We start from the raw sequence: 20,043 nt of genomic DNA, 5'->3' as shown, positions 1-20,043 counted from the left end.
GCTGAAACTCGAAAGAACTTCCTGCCGCGCTGGCTGCGAAACTTGCAACCTTACCGCAGCGAAGAGCTGCAAGAGGGAGAGAGAGGGAGAGAGGGAGAGAAGTTTTCGGCAATTCCGGCCAGCTGACTCAGGGCTCGAATCGCATAGATCCGTGCTGGCGTACGTATAGTAGGTAGCGGATCGCAGCCCCTTGCACTATCTACCGCACGTACGTCTTGCAGCCAGCGCAACATTTTGCCAGTCAGCATCGTTCATCCGTACGTATAGCCTGTAGGTATAAGTGTTCATCTACGGCACGGACACCGGCGCGTATGAATCTGGCCTACTGCTCGCGTTTACATCTGTATGGGTACATGCGTGCGTGTCTATGATCTGCGACGCCATATATGCACCCAGCGAACAGAAGAGTAATTTTTACCCTCCTGCAGAGTAAAGCCCGTCTATTTACCATCACGTTACAACAGCCGCATGCTTAAACAATAGCGTAACTGTCAGTGGACACGCTTGGACGTTCTTTACCCACTAGGACTACTAGGAGGGTAAAAATTACTCTTCTGTTTGCCCCGCGTGCTATCGCGATAAAACGGCCCCGCTCCCGTCGCGGCTGCTTCAAGGCTTAATTCGGCACCGAGTGAGAGTACCTGTCGGTGAGTTAACACTGCACATCGACGCATGGCCAATTCGTTATTTTCCCCAGGCAAATTTCGCGACTCCTTTCTTCCTTTCTTTCTCTTTTCATCCAAGTCCGAGCTGCTTTCCTCTTCTTTCCTTCTCAACGCATACATGCGTCTTGCTCTCACATCTGGCTAAAGGAGACTCGACACGAGAGACTGCAAAAAAGGGACGTTGCTAGACCTCGTGCGCTTTCGTGATTACAACTCTATCCTCGCTGCCATTGACTCGAGTCCCTTGGATGCGCACATTCCCCTCTCTTATTTTCCTTCAACTGTATCATACAAGTCGTCCGTCCGCGAGTTTGTGCATGCTCATAAACGCGTATAGGTGCATAAAAAAGGTGGAGAGGATATTTCTCTACCTTTCGGCTCTCATCAATATTAATCTACTCGAGAAACCCTCTCTGAAAATGCTGCATATTCGACGGCGTGCATGCGGGCTCCGGGAACCGTTAAGGAAAAAAAAGCAGCCGCTGCTCATCGATGATACCTTCGGCAACAACGAGCCTTATTATATTATACACACAAACAGACGCAGGTAGGTATAGCGAAGGTGCATATTAAGAGGACTGGAGCAGTAGCGACGCTGCCACCGAGTAGCATGCAGAATCGCAACCAGAGAAACAGAGAAGAAACGGAAAAAAGAGCTGCAGCGATCGAGTCCCAGTTTTTTGACTGTGTGCACCGCATGCCGCATCGGCAACCAGTCTCGCCTCGACTAAACTCAAGAACCAAGCCATGAGCTATACGGTAAAGGTATTTAATTGCATTATCCTCTCAGCGGCGGCAGATTTATTTTTCTTGCCCCTTCTTTTGCTCTTGTTGCCCTTGCCGTTGTTGTTCTTCTTGTTATTATTGCTTCTTCTTCTTCTTCTTCTTCTTCTCCTTCTTCTTCTTTTTTCTTTCGTTTTATGGTAAGCGGCTGCAACGAAGAAGAAAAAGATTCTGCTACGTACGAGGAATACAGAGCAACGAACGATTTTCCAAGGCGCGATGCTTGCATCGGAAATCTCATTCTATAATATATAACCTGTTTTGATACATAAACAACAGGCGTCCGAGCTCGCTCAAGTTTTGCGAGCTCTGCACGCGCTTTAGCTTTTATAGCGCATACACTCGCCGCCATCGTCTCCCTCTGGCCTCTCTCTCTCTCTCTCTCTCTCTCTCTCTCTCTCTTTCATTCGGCGCTCCGTGCGCACGTTTGTCGCACTTGTCCATCGTAAAATCATTAATCTGATTTACGACAAAGTAATGGAGAGAGGGGCACAGGCGGACCCGAAAGCTCGCTAAAATATCCAATAAGACCAAAAATAAAACCTCGCGGCACGTATATATATGTATAAACTCGGTAATTAAGAGCTGCGACGCGGCAGAGAGGCCCACTTATGTGTAACGTGTAATCCGTCAGAAAAGTGCAGTAATCTGTAATCATTAGCCGGGATGATCTCTCAATAGCTGCACGAGATTTACGGTCATTTCGATTCGTATACGATGACAAAAAAAGAAGCAAAAACGATCGCTGAAGTTGAAAATGAAGAGGAAAAAAATAAAATAGCCGGCCCCGCCGATCTCGATATAATACTCATTTCAGTTTGAAAGCCATAAGCTATCAGTAAAAAATGCAATAAAATGAAAAAATGTCGTCCCGAGTGCTACTGGCACACGAGAATACGTGTATAGTGCCAAATCGATTAGGGCCCCGAAATCCGTGAGCTCAAAGTCCATCACACTTCATCCATGCGAGAATGGGGTAAAATAAAATCTATAACCAATATCGCCCTCATTCTCCTGCATCGAAGCACGCACATACAACGCGTATAGGTCGATCTGCTTTATATATATAAAGCATGTATGTGTGTGTGTGGGTGTGGATATGTGGGTGTAACGTACGAGGATGCAGTCGAAAAGAGAAAGAGAGAAAAAGAGAGAGAAGTAGAGAGGAAGGAAGGAAGGAAGGAAGGAAAAAAACAAAAATCCCCCAATTTTCCGCCAAGGATTTCTGAGCGGCGTAAGCGCGCGCGGGAACGCTTGCCTCTAGTAAATCCAATGCCAATCAATTTTATCGCTCTGCCGTTCATCCCTCTCTCGAGAGGCATCGCGCTGCACACAGCTTTGTAGCTTATATTATACGTATACTTATATACCTATACCAATACTCGCGCACACCGAGCTGTGCAGTGTCTGCTCGTCCTCACCGCGAGGTGTGCGATATATCGCTGCTTGTGATGAAAAAATTGAACTAAAAAGAAGCCTTTCGATCGCTCGGCAAACCTGCAGCATTTGCATGCTGATACATTGGATCGAGTACTATAGCGCGTGTGCTGCTGCTGTTTCTCCTGCTGCTCTGGAAATAAAATAAGAGAATTTTACGTGGATTCCGCGGTTGATGTGGCAGGACGATAGCGTTGATTGTAATTAATAGCTCTTGCTTTCTGCCAGCTCGTCGGCTTCGTCGCTGCACCCATACGTACGTACGCGCGCGTGGGCTTGCGATATTGACCGCGGCTGTGATCTTGCGCGTATACACGCATAAATGTACGGACTGGTTAATTGTCGCCCGTTCGTTTGTTTGTCCGTTCGCTCGAAAGAGTCTTTTTCTACAAGGGATGTTGCGCGAGATATGAGCTCGTTTTTGCTGAAGAATAAAAAAAACCTGCAGCCAAGACTTACTGTTCGAGCTCACGCGATCAACTTGCGCACAATCTCGATTGTTCTCACTGACATTAATGTGGAACTGGCTAAGGTTTTACGATTACTTTTCAAGATTTTAAGCTCTTCTTCTCAATGAAATGACTTCGTATTCAATGCGATTTACTTGTGCCAGTTCAAAGTGGCGACTCGTAGCGTTGGTAAACGACAATTTCCTATATGATACACGGTGCAGGACGGGCTGCGCTGCCGGCAGCTGATAGTCACCACCACAAGGCAGAAAACTACGCTACTAATTACCGACGGCTCTAATGCAGATACAGAGATAATCAATTACCCTAACAATTTCTTCTGATATTCCCATATATTCAATCCATTTTCAATTCAAATTTTTTCTAATTTCCCTGAAGCTTACTAGAATAAAAATATTATTTCTAATTTTTATCAGGAAAAATTATATTTATGAATCAATTTAAAATAGTTTGATATACTCATTATGGAAATTACCGAATCCAGTTTTTTTTAAATATTTTGTTTCTTTTGACAATAAGGTGAAATTTTATCAAGGTAAATAACAAATGCAAATATTGTGAAATTTGTTTTTATAGAACAGATTTATTACTAAATAAAAATATCAATAAAAATATTTAAAAAAATTATTTTTTCTAATAAAATGTAATAGTATCTATCAAATTTAATAGTTGTTCCTTTCATCATTATTACGATTACGTTCACGTCTTTGACGACCTCCCCAATCTTGCCTATTGAAGTTATTAAGCTCGCGGAAGTTTCCTTGATTTCGGAAGTTTCCTGTAAAATAAAAATGTTTTGATGAATTAAGAAGAAAATATTCAATTTTTATAAAATGTATGTAAAATGTATCTGCTGACCTTGTTTCATCTCAAAAATGCGTTCGTTTGAATCGACAAAGTTGTTGACTTTGTCTGTGAGCTGCAAAGCCAAAAATTGTAAACGACTTGGTTTACTGCGGTGTATCACGATAGCCTCGGAAGGTTCATCCAGCGACGCCATCAGCTCTTGGTTGATAATCATTTTACTTATGAATGAATGAACAGTTGCCTTTTCTAACTCGAACATAAGGGCTAAAGTTGGCATCGATATGGAATCATAAAAATGAGAATAAGTAAAAAGGTATGTTCTCAGAGCCTTCTCTTTAATGAGCTTGGTCAGCATTGCTCTAACTTTATCGGCCTGATAAAATAGATCCCAAACCTGAAAATTAAGACCATTTAAATAAAACCATTCAGGTAAAGAAGTAACGAATAATTATTGGATATAATTGAGACTAACTTTTCCATTCATTTTTTCATTGATAATAAAATTATTGCAAGCAGCCCAGTTTCCATTACGTATAGCTTTTGAAGCAGCCACAACATGTTCTCTCATGGATTCTGGAGGTCCGACTAGCGACTGACTTTCGCTCAATCTTAGTTTCTGGTAATAGGTCTTGGAAATCATTCTGCTCCTAGCATCAAACTCATGAGCTGAAAAGGAAATGCAATAGCTCAAGAAAAGATTTCTCAAACTTATATTTTTGGCTATTTAAATACTTACCAGCCATATACGGAATTTCAATGAGCATAGCCGAAACCAGATACACACACTCGAGTACTTCCAAATTTATGTGCATGTGGAAGGGCATTTGACGTTGTTTCTCAATTTTTTTTTGCTCTTTGCTGCGCTCATGTTGTCTTTGAGGCATCAAACCTTGAGCCAAGAGTTCCTTTACTTTGCCAGTCGTCATTAAATCAAGAAGGCAATGGTGAGCATCTTTAATGTTTGCATGACGAAACGCGCAGAGCCCGAGATGAGCAATGGCTCGATTGTACAAAATTTGTGTGGCTGGATCAGAATGATGAATGTTTTCTTGCAAATGTGACATGAGGAATAAGTCACGGGCTTTAAACCAATTATCATGAATGGAGTGGTGATGAATATGAGACAAAATAGCCCTAGTTCTGAGGCGATCAGTTTCATCGTGGCTGTAAATGTATTTACACATTTTATCCATGACTTTTACCGAGGTGAGAGCATCAGCCGGAATTTCACCCTGAAATGAAAATAGTACTACATAATTTAAATCCTTTCAATCGAAAATTATAATTTTAATATAACAATTACTTACATCTTTTTGTTTCAAAACAATTGGATCAAATTTGTAGTATAAATGCTCTATTTTACGAATATAAATACGGCAAAGTTCTGATGGAGTTCCTTGTCTCTCCAGGTACTCTTCCACTTTGTCAATAATAGTGCAAACTTGATTTTCGTCCTTTAGTCTAAAATATTTGAATTGTTAGAAAAGAAAAACTACCCTATTATAGATAGTTAAAATTTTACCTTTCAACATATTCATTGCTGTGGGGGTCGCATTCTTTGAGAAGTTTGATAAATTCTTCATCTAATCTTTCTGCTAAAGTGAGTACACAGCCATGCAGTTTAAAAGGAGATTTTTCATACTCTTCTTCATCTTCAGGGATAGATTTAGTTAAAATAATATCATTGGTACTCAAGAGTAAAGTCAACATTTCGGAAATGCGCTCCAAAATTCTGTAATTGGTAAATTTGGAATTTTAATATTAAGAATAGTTTAAGAAACTTTGCAGCTAAAAAGTATAAGACTTACTTTGACCAGTATTCTATTTTCATAGCATCAGATACCTTTGGGTTATAATCTAAGATAGACGAGACAATGCAGAACTTAACTTTAACCAGTGCAGTAGTAAGATTATGATTTTCAGCAATTGCTTGCAACTCATGTAACAGCTCTATCTGTTCTCTTCTATCAGTCCTTTTTTTGCCTCGAGCAGCAATGATTTCATTCAGCTTCTTTAAAACAGCAGCTGTGTTAATTTCTGCATCCTTGGCAAACATTTTAGGTTTTTCTAATGGAATGGCAACTCCTCCTTTAACAGTTTCCCATTCTCCTTCACCATCATCCTCTTCTCTTTTCTTTTTTTTATTTTTTTCTTTGCGATCTTTACGAAGATCTTTTTTAACTTGCTTTTGCTCATCATCTCCTCCACCTTTCTGCATTTTTCTAAAATAATCTGCAGCATGAGGTTTATCATCATCAGAGTTACTAGAGCTCTCATCGTCAGAGCTACTACCCCAGTCTGAATCGCTGCCACTACCATCATCTGCTCCTTTCTATAAAAATTATAAACATTGAATAATAATATTTGATATGGTTTTATACTTTTCAAATAAAAAGTGGCAACTATTTTTATACTTTAAACTTGGCAACATCAGGAATTGGTTCTTGTTTTTTAAAATCATTTACTTGGTCATTATCTTCATCATCAGAATCAGCTTCTTCAACTATATAAGAATTACAATAATCATCTTTTACAATTTACAAATGAAAAACAAAAATTGAAATATACCTCTTTCTTCTTCATCGTCATCATCATCTTTAGGTGGATTTACCCTGAAAGCTTCTATTTCTTTTTCAAAATCTTTTTCTTTGATATACTTTTTAAGCTTTTGCCACAAGGTTGATAACGCTTTAGAGTTACTTTTTGACATGCTTTTGCGTCCATCTGTATCTTTCCAAACTTCTTTGATAAAATCATCCAGCTCAACTAAAGCACGGAAGTAAAAAGTGGGAGTTTTCCCATTTTCCATGCTAGATATAACAGGCCCAGCTTTACTATAAGCTTTCGTCATTTCTTCAAAAGCTTGGAAAAGGAAAAATTTTTAATATATTTTATCATAAAAAAAAATTTTAATGAATTAAATTTATGTTTAACTTACTATTAAGCATGGGATTAATATCTTTGATTTTTTTTTGGTTTCCTATAAGTTTAATGGCATTTTTTATCTCCCCATATCTCTTTTCTTTAGCTGATCTAACTACACGTTTGGTGTCTTCTTCATCATCACTGTACTGCCCAGTGGAATAAAAGATGTTAATAAATGTTGAAAACTATTGTGTTATTAATAACTAAAACTCATACTAACTGTGAAAGCTGCTGCTGGTGCTCGCTGAATCTGCTCTTCCTCAGAGGAAGTTTCTGATTCAGAGTCAGAACCAGTAGCAAAAAACCGACTCATGTTGACTTATACCTAAAAATAAATATGATTACCATAAATATTGTTGAAAATTATTTATCTATCATTTTCCATTAATCAAAAAATAGTATCAAAATATATTTAAATTAAATACTTGATTTATTTCCATATAGACTAATGTTAAAGGTATTTTTTAATTTACTAGCATATTTTTTACAAATAAAAAATTTGTAATTTTAGATTCCACCTTGTTTATGTGTATAATGTAACAGAAATTGTGACACGTACTATAAGTCAAATTAGTCTTCAATTTAAGTTAAGTAAATCTTTATTGCTTTCAAAGAATCCTTCCTTGATGTTCCACTTCATTTCTTTATCAAAATCGCATCAAAGTATTTACTCACTTAGTGAATTGTATTCGTTTTTTTCAAATTTTCATAGGCGACACCTTTCGTAATTGAGGTTACACGGCAAAGCCGGATAAATTTTTAAATCATAATAATATAATAATATAATATAAAACGTCACCGGTCACGGACACAGATAGGCAGACAGCTGACAGAATAAAATTCAGTCTACGTTGATGGCGCGAAGAATTTAAATTAATTACTGTTGTTACATGTTAATAAAATAATCCCATAGTTATAAATAAAGTCACATTTATAAATAAAGTTGATTACGTATCAAATCTTTTTTTTTTTTCGATATCAATTTTAACACGTTCCGTGACATTAGATCTGACACGCGGGGAAAATATGAAGCGACGTGTAGGGCGTGCTCGTGTGTATTATGTATAAGATAAGTATACGTCAATGATATGATGACAATAGTAAACGGATTGGCATAGGCCGCATAGGTAGAACTATGACTTCTCTAAATGTATTTTCCACGTGTCAGATATAATCTGCACACAAACAAGTGTTGGTACAACATAAATAACATTATTATTACGGTAATGCACGATATGCCAAATATTACAATTGTCTCTCCAAAAAAACGAGTTATAATATCTGTTAAAAATTTTCGTTTTGAATCAATGTAATTAAATAATGAACGTTTGAACATTTTTTACTAAAACGATATTTATTCTCAGTTTGTAAAAATACCACGGAAATTTGATACAAATACTGAAATTGAAAAATACTAAAAATGACAAATAATCAGTCAAAACTGCAAAGCAATCTCAAAATATTCTTATTTTTAAATAAAACAGTAAATGGATTTTTATCCATTGGTTTTCTAACCAATATAAATTCTTAACAATTTAAATAAAACAATAAATGGAAGCTTTGATTCAATATTGTAGTTGCCGTATTAAACGTATTCTTCTGAAAATCTCAGACCTTTTAAGAATGTATATTGATCACAAATTTTGCATTTAATGTATGGACATTTACAAGTAGAAATTTGTCCAACCCAATCCGAGTATTTACACATTTAGCTACAGTTAATTTGGCAAGTGAACATCACAAATTGTCAATTTAAAAATCAACAATTACGGAGTTACAGTTTCAAGTCAACGATCTCGCGTAAATATAAATATATGCTCTCTATTATTGTGGGTCAGGCAGTCACAGATACGGCATTCACTAGTCCTTTATATTTTAACGTCTGATGACTGAAATCGATTCTCGTTCGTGTTGTATCTCGCAATGATCGCACTCGCTACCTCAATCGGTAATAAAAATATATTAGCATGTACATTGAAAGTATAATAGGTACGTATATTTTTATCACGGCATGTGAAACACAAGTTTAACCATGAACCAGAACATTTTTTTACAACTACATTTTAGAAGAGATTTACATTAACATTTATCCAGCATGTCAAGATTTAAATACATTTTTATGAACGTTCATTCATTTTTATGCTTACTATATTAGATCTCTAGTTGGCACAAACCTCGTCACAGTATAATAATAATTACAAAATATTTCTTCCGTAACAAGTAAACTGAGTACTCGAAGAAAAATGTTGCGTTCAACGCTAACACGTCTGCGATTTGCGGAACAGTGCGACAACTGTGCGTGATAATAGTGAGCTGGACAGTGGTTTTGAGCTAACAGCCGCAATCGCCGCAATCGTCGCCAGCATCACCGGTGCAGCTGTCGCCGAAGCAGTAATCGCCGTCGTTGGCTCCGCCGCAGCAGTCGCCCCCGCAGCAGTCGTCGTCGCCGTCGTGATTCGTAAGGTCGTAACTGCTTGCGCCGAGCGCTAAAGACGCCGAGGAGAAAGTCGGCTGAGTCGTTATCACTCCGTCGTCCGAAGTAAAAACGTCGGCCAGGAGGCTGACGCTCGTGGGATCGCCGATCGCTGCTGTGGGATCGAGGCTGTCGGTGCCGCCGTTCACGAAGGGATCGCTAGATATGCCGACGGACTCGGAGGTCAGTGCGATCGGCATCGGGCTATCCGTAGACGGAAGAATGCTCGTTGCTGGATTACTGCCCTCTGGGATGTGGGTGTACGGACTCGCATCTGCAGTTCCAGCGGCGGCAATAGTACCATTTTCCGACACGTTGTATAAAGTTTGTCCTTCGTTCGTCGTAATTGGGACTAATGGAGTGTGCGGGAGAACCGATGTCGTAGGCAATACCGTTGTAGCAGTATCCTGGAACGATAAACGTGCGAAATTTAAAAAAACGCGAATATAGATGTTTCACATCAAAAATCATTTAAAACAAATCCATTATTCAGTCGTGTTTGTAAGGTGTATTATGCTTTTCTTGATATATCGAAATGAAAAAATACACACCACTATAGCAGCATCGCCGGAACTACCAAAAACGCTGTGCATCGGCTCAAAATATTGCCAACTGGAAGAATGATTGGACGACGTCAGACTCGATGATACTCCGTCGACTATGCTCTTGTAAATGTCATATTGAAACTTCCAAAAACTCATGAGGTCGATGATGGAAAAGACGTAGCCGTGGGTCAATAGATCGTTGAGAATGAGGGTCCATAACAGTTCTTCGTCCCAGCGGGTGCGCGCGGCGCTGAACCTGTCATTCATTTGCAAACGATTGACAATGAGGATTCGCGTGGCATTCTCGTCCCAGTTCCGAAATCTTTCGTCATAGGGGGCTGAAAAAATAAGATCCCCTTTAGACCGCCGTTTTATGGGCAACTATCGATCGAAAAATGTATATAGTGTTAACCTGTGGGCATCGGGTAGGGCACATTGTTGACGGGCGGCTGACTCGTTGTCGTGTGCTGCGAGCGATTAGCGTCAATGCTATTGTCCGTAGGTGCCGACGGCTTCGGCGTCGTATCATTATGATTTCTCGACGCAGCAACATTTTGCATGGCTTCATCGTAGGCCGGGGGTGGATCTTCTGATAAGGCACCTTTGCCACTCGACTCGCGCGCTCGATCTTCGGCGACCTTTTTAGATTCCAATGAATCTAAGAAATATGGGGCAAAATACATTCGATTTCTTGATTCAATGTTTCGATTGAAAAATGAATGAATTTTAAACAGCAGCTCGTGTATTCCTCTATTTTCATTTAGGGTAAAATAGTTAGATTTCAGATACTTGTCGTGTACTGGGCTGAAATGTTGTAATTAATTCTCAACGCATAACAGCTACTTTCTGAGATCGAAAATTGAAAAAGTAAATGTTAATGAAGTAATTGTTAATGAATTTACGTTAAACTTTTGCATTTCACAAAGTATCCGATAACCAGAGCTCGGAATTTTAATTTTTGTCTAACTAAACATTATATTCCGTGAAACTTCATTTTTATGTAAACTTTAATTTCTGATATTTCAATAAATATTCAATTTTAAACATTATTTATCATAATACTTACAATAAATACTATTTTGTGATTTTTCAAATGAATTTATTAAAAGCATGTTATCAAAGCACATTTAACTCGTATAGTGCAAAAACTAGCTGGTATCAGTAATCTAAAGCTTATGCCTTGATAAAGTTTATCAATAAAGCTTCAAGAAAGGTTCAAATTTAGAATAACTTATATTTTCGTGAGTAAATAAAAAAATGTTGAATCAATTTAAAACTTGAATTTAAATCATAAAAATTGTGTAAAATACCAAATTTAATACCTTTCATACCTTTTTTATCCGTTTGCATTTTGCCAATTATTTTTGATCACAACAATGCTCAATGATTCGCTGTTCAACTTTTAGTTTGTCTACCTCACGAGTAGACATAATCTCTTGTACTGCAAAACGTAATAGGAATGCTGACCGAATTGTAAATAATTTGGCACACACGACAGCATAATCCCGTTATCGAGAGTCTGGAACATGCGATGAACCATGATTTTTAAATCAAGCCATTTTTTCGAGTTTAAGTGATGAGTCACACTATGATCGATAATGGCAAATAAGCGACGATAAGCCGGCACTATTAAACGAACAGCCCAGTGTTGGGAGCTCATGGCGCGAGAGAATAAGTTCGCCTATCATAATTATCCGACGCAATTGTGCCTGGCAAAGGACCTAACTATAGGAACTCGATGACAATAGCCTGACTGATTATCGCAAAGCGACACAAAAGCTGCGAGTCGCACGAGTTAAGGCATAAGAGTCAAGAAATTGCACGCTATGCGCAGCACATGCGACTTTTCGCGAGCAGACGCTTCAAGACACTGAGAGACACTGATGCGTTGGCACCTCATGCTTACTCGGCTCTGCTGGGTGGTACTATTCATCGTCCCCGCCACGATGAAAAAAAGCCTTTGGTAAGTGATTAACTCGTTCACTTGCTTCGGCTGAGTATACAAAAAATCGTCGCTGATTTTTATTGTAATCCTAAACCATGTAAAAGCCCATATCAAAGGATAAAGATCGAAGAATATATTATATACTAGTTGAGTCTGTCGATTTCAACCGGTTTGCAGCTTACGGACTATATTGACATTTTTTCAGCATTTTTATAGTAAGATAGAAAACTATTAGCGCCTATCACGCGCAAGTAATTATTACTTATAGTATGATAATTAATATGTTATGTTTTATTATAAAAATATATTGTTGATTCAATGCCCTTACAGGAAGTTAACTTTAAGAAGGATAAATTCGATTTATAAATCGCAATACCTCCTTTACTTTTGGAAATTTTGCTGATTAGTTGAAAAGCGCTTGAAAACGGACAAGAGCATCTCTTTTTATATTGATCGACGCGGAGAGTTGTACAGACACCTACACCCACACTCCAACATGTGTACTACTGCACTGGTTCTGCCGCTGTAAAAATGATGAGAAGCAGATATTTCGTCTTAGCGCGCCGAGCACTGCACTCGAGAACATAGGCGGGCTGCATCAGTATCGATCGACTGCAACAGCAGTTTTGGTGCATGTCTTTTTTCTTTTTTTGCTTTTTCTCGTCGCGGCCTTTTCGTCAAGAGCGTAATTATCATCAGCTCGTTTTTCGGTGCGTCAAGCAATACCGAACGATCAATGAACCGCGCCCTACCAGGACTGTCCCATCGATCCATAGCGATATTTGACTCGGAAAAACCCTCGACGAAACAATGGTTATTATTATAGAATTCATTATATTCTCCATTATAGTCTCCATTGATTTTAAGACAGTTTTCATTTTTTGTGTCAATATTTGATACCGATATTCAACACTGTATTTTACAAAAGAATCAGCATAATCTTTACGAGCCTTGTTCCAATGTTTCTCATCGGATCATTTATTGCCACAAATATAGTTGATAATTTTTACAAAGTTTACCAGTTTTCATAGCTGAAACGCACGCTCGGCTCGAAAAGTACTTAACCTCGATAAATACAGGTGTACGTGTAGCTAGGCCTCTAGCAGCTTCGCTCCCTTTTTTCTTTCGTCTCTACTCTCTCGATTACTATCGATGCGCGCGCGTCCCCGCGTTTGAGAGGTTCGTTAGAAATTTTGCGACATCAGCACTCAGCAGCAGAACTTGACAGTTGACGAAAGTTTTGAGATTGTCAATTCTATTACTGTCACTGTCTAACCCATCGTTACAAATCCCAATAGCATAAGTCGCTAAACCCTTCTTCCCGTTATCGAAAAGGTCATTTTCGTAAATGGGTCAAAATGAAGTCCCAACGCCGTGCGCAAAGAGCCGGAACAGCCCGATTAATAAACATAAACCAAGATAGGTTTTTGATAAATTTTTAGCTCAATTTTCTATTGGTAGGGTCAAAAATGGTAAAATAAATCTCCATAAAATGAAAAAATAAAGGTAAAACATGCTGTAACTTTTAGAATTCAACTCCAATTGATTTTTGGATTAGCTCGGACGAAAAGTCTTGCAATTTTACTTCAATAATTATCATAATGAAGGGATTTTTTTGATTTCCTCTAACTGTGAAAAAGGTAAGAGCGCGGGGTCGGCCGTTTTCGAGCGTCACGGCGGAGCACTCGGAGGATCGCAAATCTGCTCCCTTCGTTAATACTTCGTTAATACTAACTCATCCACAAAATTAAATAAATACACGATTTTGATGTATTTTTTCTCAGCATTTTAATTGTATCATTAATTTTTGGAAAAACTATTTTTTGCACTTTCTTGCATTTACTCAGTGAAAAAATCAGTTTTTCCAAATAGATTACCATTTTGAAAATGTGCAAATATTATTTCGCGATTTTTATTGCGATTCGTAGCGTTTTTTTTCTTCTATATTTGAGAGGTAAGAGCGAGGATCCAAATTGTTTCCGAAATAACAATCACCCTATTAATTACGTTACATTGGAAAGATCATATAAAAAGTCCATCTTAGTGCAACGACTAAAAAAACACTTAAGGAGGTTCTTTAAACATTTGTTGAGAAATGGGACCTACACTTTTGATTTTGATTAAATCACGGTGAATTCAATGGTATAATTATTTATGTGGCTTACGCTTCAAAATCTCAAGATATTTTATCTCAAAATATGACATTTTTAACATCAGCCTTATGGAACGGCCTTATCCATAAATTATTTATAAACAAACATTAATTTGTTATAGTACCGGAGTGTACAGGGTTTATAGAAAAAACCCTTATCTTTCAGCCTGTACATCGTAAAACAGGGCTTACGCTGCAAAAAATCAAGATTTTTCACGTCAAAGTGAAAAAAACGATCTTTTCATTATGAATCAGCTGATGCCAGGCTGCGCAGGGCGTACTGCGCATACAAAATGTACAGCTCTAGACAAGAATTCACTATCGAAAAACTTGAACTGAAAGAACCTCCTTAATTTTTCTTCAAGGCCCTTGGACTAATTTTTCTTGGATAAGAAAAGAACACCAAATCTTAAGTTTACTTTAAAAATGGAAAACTATGTATGAAGTGCTTACAGTCACACAAAGAAATAAAAAATCGCGTTCATAAATATAATCAAGGTTTCATCTAACTGTCCCAAACAACTTCCTAAATTTTTTTAATGAATGGACAATCTATTTACTACATATCTTTGACATAAATGACGTACAAAAATATGATTAACACCAACAAACTGAAAGGGTGAAGACTTTCCTTTGATCAGCACCAATTACTTAAACTTTTTTATGTAAAACCTTGTGACTGGAAAAAAAATTTATTACTGAATTACCCTGACATTTTAACTTATTTTAAACTATAATTTTATATATATGCAATCAAATTTTTTTGAATAATTTGAAATTCTATATTCATAGAATTAATTTACTCAGTTATTTTCAATTTCAGTTTTTAAGCAACCAAACACTTGAGTTGGAATCATATGATTTTTAATTGTAATATCTCCAATTTCATCATTATCGCTATTGTCATCTACTTGGTCATTCTCATTGTCATCATATGCTCTGAGAGTTTCTTCAAAATAATTATTTTTATCCAAAAACAATACATAATTGATCATGAACTGTGGGGTAGCAATTTTTGAATCTATTATCTAAACTATATCTAATCATAGACTGCCTTATTTTTTTCTAAACCTGCATACATTGACCATATTTCTAAAGATCATTTATCCAATCTCAATTGTACAGTTTCAGTTTCATCAAGGTAAGCTACTTTTTTTTATGGCTTTGCTGTAGCATAATGTATCAATTTTAATGACTGCATAACAATTTCCATTTCATCATATTCATACCATACAGAAGCTAGATCATAAACTTTTAATTAATGCACAAGAATTGCTTACTCAAATACAGCTCTCAGTGCTTGATCAAAGATGAGTCTCATTTTCTTAACAAGATCTTGCTCTGTCATGAAATGACAGTAGTCCATCCAAATTCGTGGCATCTTAATCATAAAAATTAGAGCCCGTTCAAATTTTTGATTAAGATGATTGTACATCAGATTATCTATGTATCACCCTTTTAAATGTTTGATCCTGTCCTGTAGATACCAATACCAAAGTTGATAACTGACTATGGTAATTCTTTTGACGCTCACTCATAAATGACATTTAAATTTGTACTCTTGGTGGCAGTCAGATTCTCTATGTAGCATTGCCAGTGTTTGAAGGAGTAGGGATTGCGAGCAATTTCTTCTTTGTACGCCACATCTTCACTCATAATGAAGAGCTCCTGTTCGTTTGAAATGTTTTTCCACTTTATTACCATTTGTAATAATAATTGAGTCGGTAAAACCATTGAATAAAATTGCCAACTAACAAAAAAATTTCACAAAATAAATGAACACCGGTTTTGACACTTAATTATTTACAGCTCTAACTTACGTGTTAGATTAAAATAAACAAAATAAACATTGGGTATGAATCAGGGACTACAGTGCCAATTGACAATTAGAAAATATGTTATAATGTTGCTTGACAACTGACAAGCGACCAAAGCAGAACTATTCTTATATCGTATTATTTTGTGCCGAACGAGACAAGACTCGTGATTTTGTTTGCAGCATGAAGCAGAATTGTGTACATATACACTGCCATACCTGCTGTTTACAGTGATATAACGCCGCAAGCGGTATTAGAGGCTACTACGCGACCGTGGCCTTCAAAGTTTGAAAAATCTTACCCTGCCGGGCGCCGGCTGCCGCGCGCTTCTGACGAGAGTCACTATTCTCTTGTTGTCTCTCCCATCAGTTCGCGCCCCTTTATTTTTATGTGAAGTAAACGCGCAACGCAACGTTTCGTTTTCTTTTCTATACTATCAGTACAATCTGCAGTTTTTCGGTAAGTTTTTCATTGACCGCGATTTGATGCAGTGACGAGTCGGTGCAGCAGCTAAATGCAGTGATTTCGATGACGTTTCTTACAGAAATGTACGAAATTCCGCGGTTGTTTGGCGAATTCTATGTTAAGGTTAACGACGCAATGTTTGGGTGGCAGTAAAATCGATTTGTCAATCAAAATAAAAAATATTTATACAAGCTGTCCGAGTTTTTCCTCATATATAGTTTTCTTCATATTGGGATATTTGTGAAGTACTCAAATGTTCAAATTTTCTCAAAATTTCTTTAAACTTTATTAATAATATCTCCTTAATTGATCAGATTAAATTTATTGTTATTTTAATATTTACTAAATAACCAGGAAAAAATCATTTCTTCCTTCTTATTGAAATTTTGCATCTGTTAATACAGAAAAATAGTAGAAATGGACCATTCAAAATGGACTCCAACTACAAAACGTTTGAGTTGTGACAGCATTATGATGCTAAGCCCTTTGACAAAAACACCAGTAAGGTCTAATCAAACTAGGTTTAGAACCAATTATCAAAATACTTCAAATTCTTTATCTGTTCTGCCAAACCATATAACGCCACCATCTGGATTAACGAAATTTATAGCCAGAAACCCATTTGAAGCAGATTTAACTAATAAACTTCATATCTCAGTAATGAGTCCTACAGTATTTTCTAAGGTATTAAGATAAAGTTTGCTTCATTATAAATTTCCATCATTTTAAGTTATAAAAATAATGTGAGGCATTTACTAAAGGTTGGGACACCAAGTCAAAAAAAATCCCCTGGATTTGTTTGGAGTATTGATGAATTAGCACTCATTCAACCTGCTAAAATTGATGAACTTTCAGTTCAACAAATGCACTGCTCTGATCCTGAACTGGAAAAAAATGCTCAAGAGGCAATTAGTAAATTTTTTAGTAACAGTCAAATTATTCCTAGTCCATTTCATATAAAAATCAATGAAGAACAAAAGAGGATTATGCTACCAACGACTCCCTCCAGACTTCATAATAAAACTTCGGAAAGTCTTATAAAGGAAACAAGAAATAGTGAGTGTAGAAAACTAAAAATAGTACTGCGGGATTTTTATATTATAAATATTTGATACTCTTTAACGCAGCAATATTATATTTTAAGATTATGCACAGACTATTCTAACACTACCAGTCAATTTACCTCCTGAAGTAGAAGAGGCTCTTCAACCTTATTTTACTTTTACGGAGGTAATTTTTCATTTTTAATTTTGATACATAATAAGACTTGAAAAGTTGACAAATTTTTTTTGTTAAAGGATCAGCAGTATGATAATGAAGAAGCTAATTGTAGCAACAGCTCTTTGAGGAGAAAACTGTTTGCAAATCATGATGAATCTCACAATGAATCAAGTGACTCAATTTCACTTTCTCCGGTTAAATCTGAAAAATCTGATTTTGTTAGTATCCTAAACTTGAGTCCTGCTCAAAGTGGAGTTTTTTTTCACGGTACTCCACTACGATCATGTATTAATAGTACATTATTGAAGGTATTCATTTATTATCTTACATAACTAAAGTTCTCAACTATTTACTTGAAAATATACTGATTCTTCAATTTTTTAATTTTAGAACTGTTCTCAAGTGATACAACGAAATTTTGGATCTCCACTTACTAGAAGAACTTCTTCATCTCCTTGTGATGTTTCACCTATCAGTAACAATGCATTTAATATGTCATGTCAAAGTATAAAATCTCGAAAATCAGTTACAAAACTAGATTTTACAAAAGAAATGAGTATTGAACTTGAATCTGATGAAGAATCAAATAATATTTCATTGAGAAAGAGTAAGTATTTGCTTTGCTTGAAATAAAACTTGAAATAATATATTAATACTTCATAATAATTGCCTTCTTTTGTTCCTCAGACAATCAAGACCATTTACAAACAACAGTGGAAGTTACCAAAATGGTTGCTTCTGGTGAAAATTCCAAGCTAGAATGTGAAGATAAAGAAAACTACGTATGCAATTTCTTGAAATCACATAATTCAAAAATGGTTGATGAGGGCAAGGATTATGTTAGTGAAAGTTATGCTATTGGTAATATGTCTTCTGGGAACTATACTCATCAAACTGGATTTCAATCAACCCAAGATACTGGTTATCAAACTTTTAGCAGCAGCAGTAATTTAACAAATACAATGGATGGTTACAGTAACTCAATGAAACATAAACTTTATTGGGATGATAAAATTACAGAAGAAGAAGATGAAACTAATTTGACAGATTGGAAAAAAAATCTGAAAAATATGATTAGTTCTACTCCTTCTAAGTTGCACAAAGGCCTTAATGGTAATTGAAAACTATTTTATTGAAGAATTGTATATAATTTTGACTGAAAACAGAAACGTATTTATCTAATGAATGCGTTTATTTGATAAGCGATGAATGCTTTTAACCTTGTGTGGATACATGTCCGCATGTCAGGTAGATGAAAATGTGATTTAGAATAAAATTGTATATAATATAATTCGCAGCAGAATTTCTTGAGATATACATAAAATTATATCTATTGATTCTTGAAAAATTTTTATCGTGAATAATCATTTTCTGAGGATGTACATGAATGATTCTTTGGAAATATTCTCAAGAATTTCAAAAGCATAATGATGTATATTATTTGAAAAAATAACAGCATCTTTTAAACACATCAATAATTTTGAAGTATTAATAATTATTTCTGATTTAGACAAGAAGTCAATGTTTATGCCTTCTTTGTATTGACTGGACCAACAAAATGATAATTTGATCTTAATATTTATATAGACAATTGTAATGTATATGCAATATTTAAATGAATTGCTTGATTTTGCTGACAGCAAAGACAATCTCAATAGCAGATATTTGTGCAATTTTTTTGCCACATAGTAAATCAAATTTAATTTTAAGTTGCATCTCATTTGATTAAAACAATTATGTAACTATGATCATGGTCTCATGATAATTAATTGCTTGTAAAACACTGATTTAGGAATCAAGTATTGCAGGTTACTAAGAGTATAGAGAAGTTCTGAAAAAGCTCTAATTTTATTTTCGAAAGATATGTATTATTGATTTTATTTTATTTTTTTATACATTTCAAAAATATTTGATGTAATGAAATTATACTTGAGCTTGATTCTCCATATCTTTATTGTTAGACATGAATGTTCATGAATTACTCTGAAGTAATTCATTTTTTTAACATATTCCTTACAAAGAATGACAACATTTGTTACAGCAAGACTGAATTATACTTAAATGTTAGCGATCATGTGCGTGTTTTTTACGAGTCCGCAACGTAAAATCATTTGAAATGGGAACAATAAAAATTGTACTTTTGTGCAAAAAAAAAGTAAATAAAATTTTTTTTACACTTCATATAATCAACTGCATATTTATTTCATCAATTATTCAGTCACTTTACAGTAGTTGTGAAACCGAACACATAAATTATAAAGTGGTATTAAATACCTTAAAGAAAATACGCTTTTGGAAATAGTAATGTTGATACGAGACATCACAGAGAGACCGCTAA

The 20,043-nt window shown here is 36.1% G+C and overlaps 3 protein-coding genes across 9 annotated transcripts; 1 reads left to right on the top strand and 2 right to left on the bottom strand.

The window, feature by feature from the left end:
- Positions 1-4,017: 4,017 nt before the first annotated feature.
- On the bottom strand, positions 4,018-8,016 carry LOC106658342 (eukaryotic translation initiation factor 3 subunit C-like). Of its 5 annotated transcripts, none has more exons than XM_023459845.1 (12): positions 7,647-8,016; positions 7,308-7,412; positions 7,101-7,233; positions 6,731-7,024; positions 6,577-6,665; positions 5,971-6,494; positions 5,685-5,894; positions 5,470-5,623; positions 4,899-5,394; positions 4,635-4,828; positions 4,214-4,556; positions 4,018-4,133 (listed from the first exon to the last, which is right to left on the bottom strand). In XM_023459845.1, exons 2-12 carry the CDS (start codon positions 7,398-7,400, stop codon positions 4,018-4,020), a joined length of 2,646 nt encoding a protein of 881 aa, XP_023315613.1. In that variant the 5' UTR covers positions 7,401-7,412; positions 7,647-8,016. The 5 variants fall into 5 exon arrangements, with proteins under 5 accessions (XP_023315613.1, XP_023315614.1, XP_023315615.1 ...); XM_023459846.1 differs by having other exon boundaries at positions 7,763-8,016; XM_023459847.1 differs by having other exon boundaries at positions 7,898-8,016.
- A 631-nt stretch (positions 8,017-8,647) lies between these two features.
- Positions 8,648-16,162, bottom strand: LOC106659363. 3 transcript variants are annotated; one of them, XM_014381886.2, is made up of 7 exons: positions 16,023-16,162; positions 15,657-15,952; positions 15,483-15,583; positions 11,428-11,624; positions 10,518-10,763; positions 10,112-10,443; positions 8,648-9,967 (listed from the first exon to the last, which is right to left on the bottom strand). In XM_014381886.2, the coding sequence occupies exons 4-7, from the start codon at positions 11,453-11,455 to the stop codon at positions 9,419-9,421; spliced, it is 1,155 nt and encodes a 384-aa protein (XP_014237372.1). In that variant the 5' UTR covers positions 11,456-11,624; positions 15,483-15,583; positions 15,657-15,952; positions 16,023-16,162; the 3' UTR covers positions 8,648-9,418. The 3 variants fall into 3 exon arrangements, with proteins under 3 accessions (XP_014237372.1, XP_014237374.1, XP_023315617.1); XM_014381888.2 differs by having other exon boundaries at positions 11,437-11,624; positions 15,483-15,952; XM_023459849.1 differs by lacking the exons at positions 15,483-15,583; positions 15,657-15,952.
- Positions 16,163-16,322: 160 nt separating this feature from the next.
- LOC106658918 (protein aurora borealis) lies at positions 16,323-19,984 on the top strand. Its single transcript, XM_014381097.2, has 7 exons — positions 16,323-16,478; positions 16,889-17,168; positions 17,246-17,540; positions 17,629-17,714; positions 17,783-18,013; positions 18,096-18,312; positions 18,393-19,984. The coding sequence occupies exons 2-7, from the start codon at positions 16,902-16,904 to the stop codon at positions 18,824-18,826; spliced, it is 1,530 nt and encodes a 509-aa protein (XP_014236583.1). The 5' UTR covers positions 16,323-16,478; positions 16,889-16,901; the 3' UTR covers positions 18,827-19,984.
- Positions 19,985-20,043: the final 59 nt, after the last annotated feature.

This window comes from Trichogramma pretiosum, unplaced genomic scaffold, assembly GCF_000599845.2.
Source record: "Trichogramma pretiosum strain Unisexual culture from Peru unplaced genomic scaffold, Tpre_2.0 scaffold16, whole genome shotgun sequence".
Lineage (NCBI taxonomy): Eukaryota > Metazoa > Arthropoda > Insecta > Hymenoptera > Trichogrammatidae > Trichogramma > Trichogramma pretiosum.
Note: the sequence above shows the minus strand (reverse complement) of the source record. Positions and strands in the feature narration are given on the sequence as shown.

Coding starts and splice junctions, on each gene's coding strand:
- LOC106658342 (XM_023459845.1), bottom strand. CDS start 7,400: ATGAGTCGGTTTTTTGCTACTGGTTCTGACTCTGAATCAGAAACTTCC. Junction 5,395..5,469: donor TTGTTTTGAAACAAAAAGAT/GTAAGTAATTGT, acceptor TTTTCATTTCAG/GGTGAAATTCCGGCTGATGC. Junction 4,557..4,634: donor ATGAAAAAATGAATGGAAAA/GTTAGTCTCAAT, acceptor CTTAATTTTCAG/GTTTGGGATCTATTTTATCA.
- LOC106659363 (XM_014381886.2), bottom strand. CDS start 11,455: ATGCAAACGGATAAAAAAGGTATGAAAG. Junction 10,764..11,427: donor GGATAAAAAAGGTATGAAAG/GTATTAAATTTG, acceptor CATATTTCTTAG/ATTCATTGGAATCTAAAAAG. Junction 9,968..10,111: donor CCGGCGATGCTGCTATAGTG/GTGTGTATTTTT, acceptor TTATCGTTCCAG/GATACTGCTACAACGGTATT.
- LOC106658918 (XM_014381097.2), top strand. CDS start 16,902: ATGGACCATTCAAAATGGACTCCAACTACAAAACGTTTGAGTTGTGAC. Junction 17,715..17,782: donor CTTATTTTACTTTTACGGAG/GTAATTTTTCAT, acceptor TTTTTGTTAAAG/GATCAGCAGTATGATAATGA. Junction 18,014..18,095: donor TTAATAGTACATTATTGAAG/GTATTCATTTAT, acceptor TTTTAATTTTAG/AACTGTTCTCAAGTGATACA.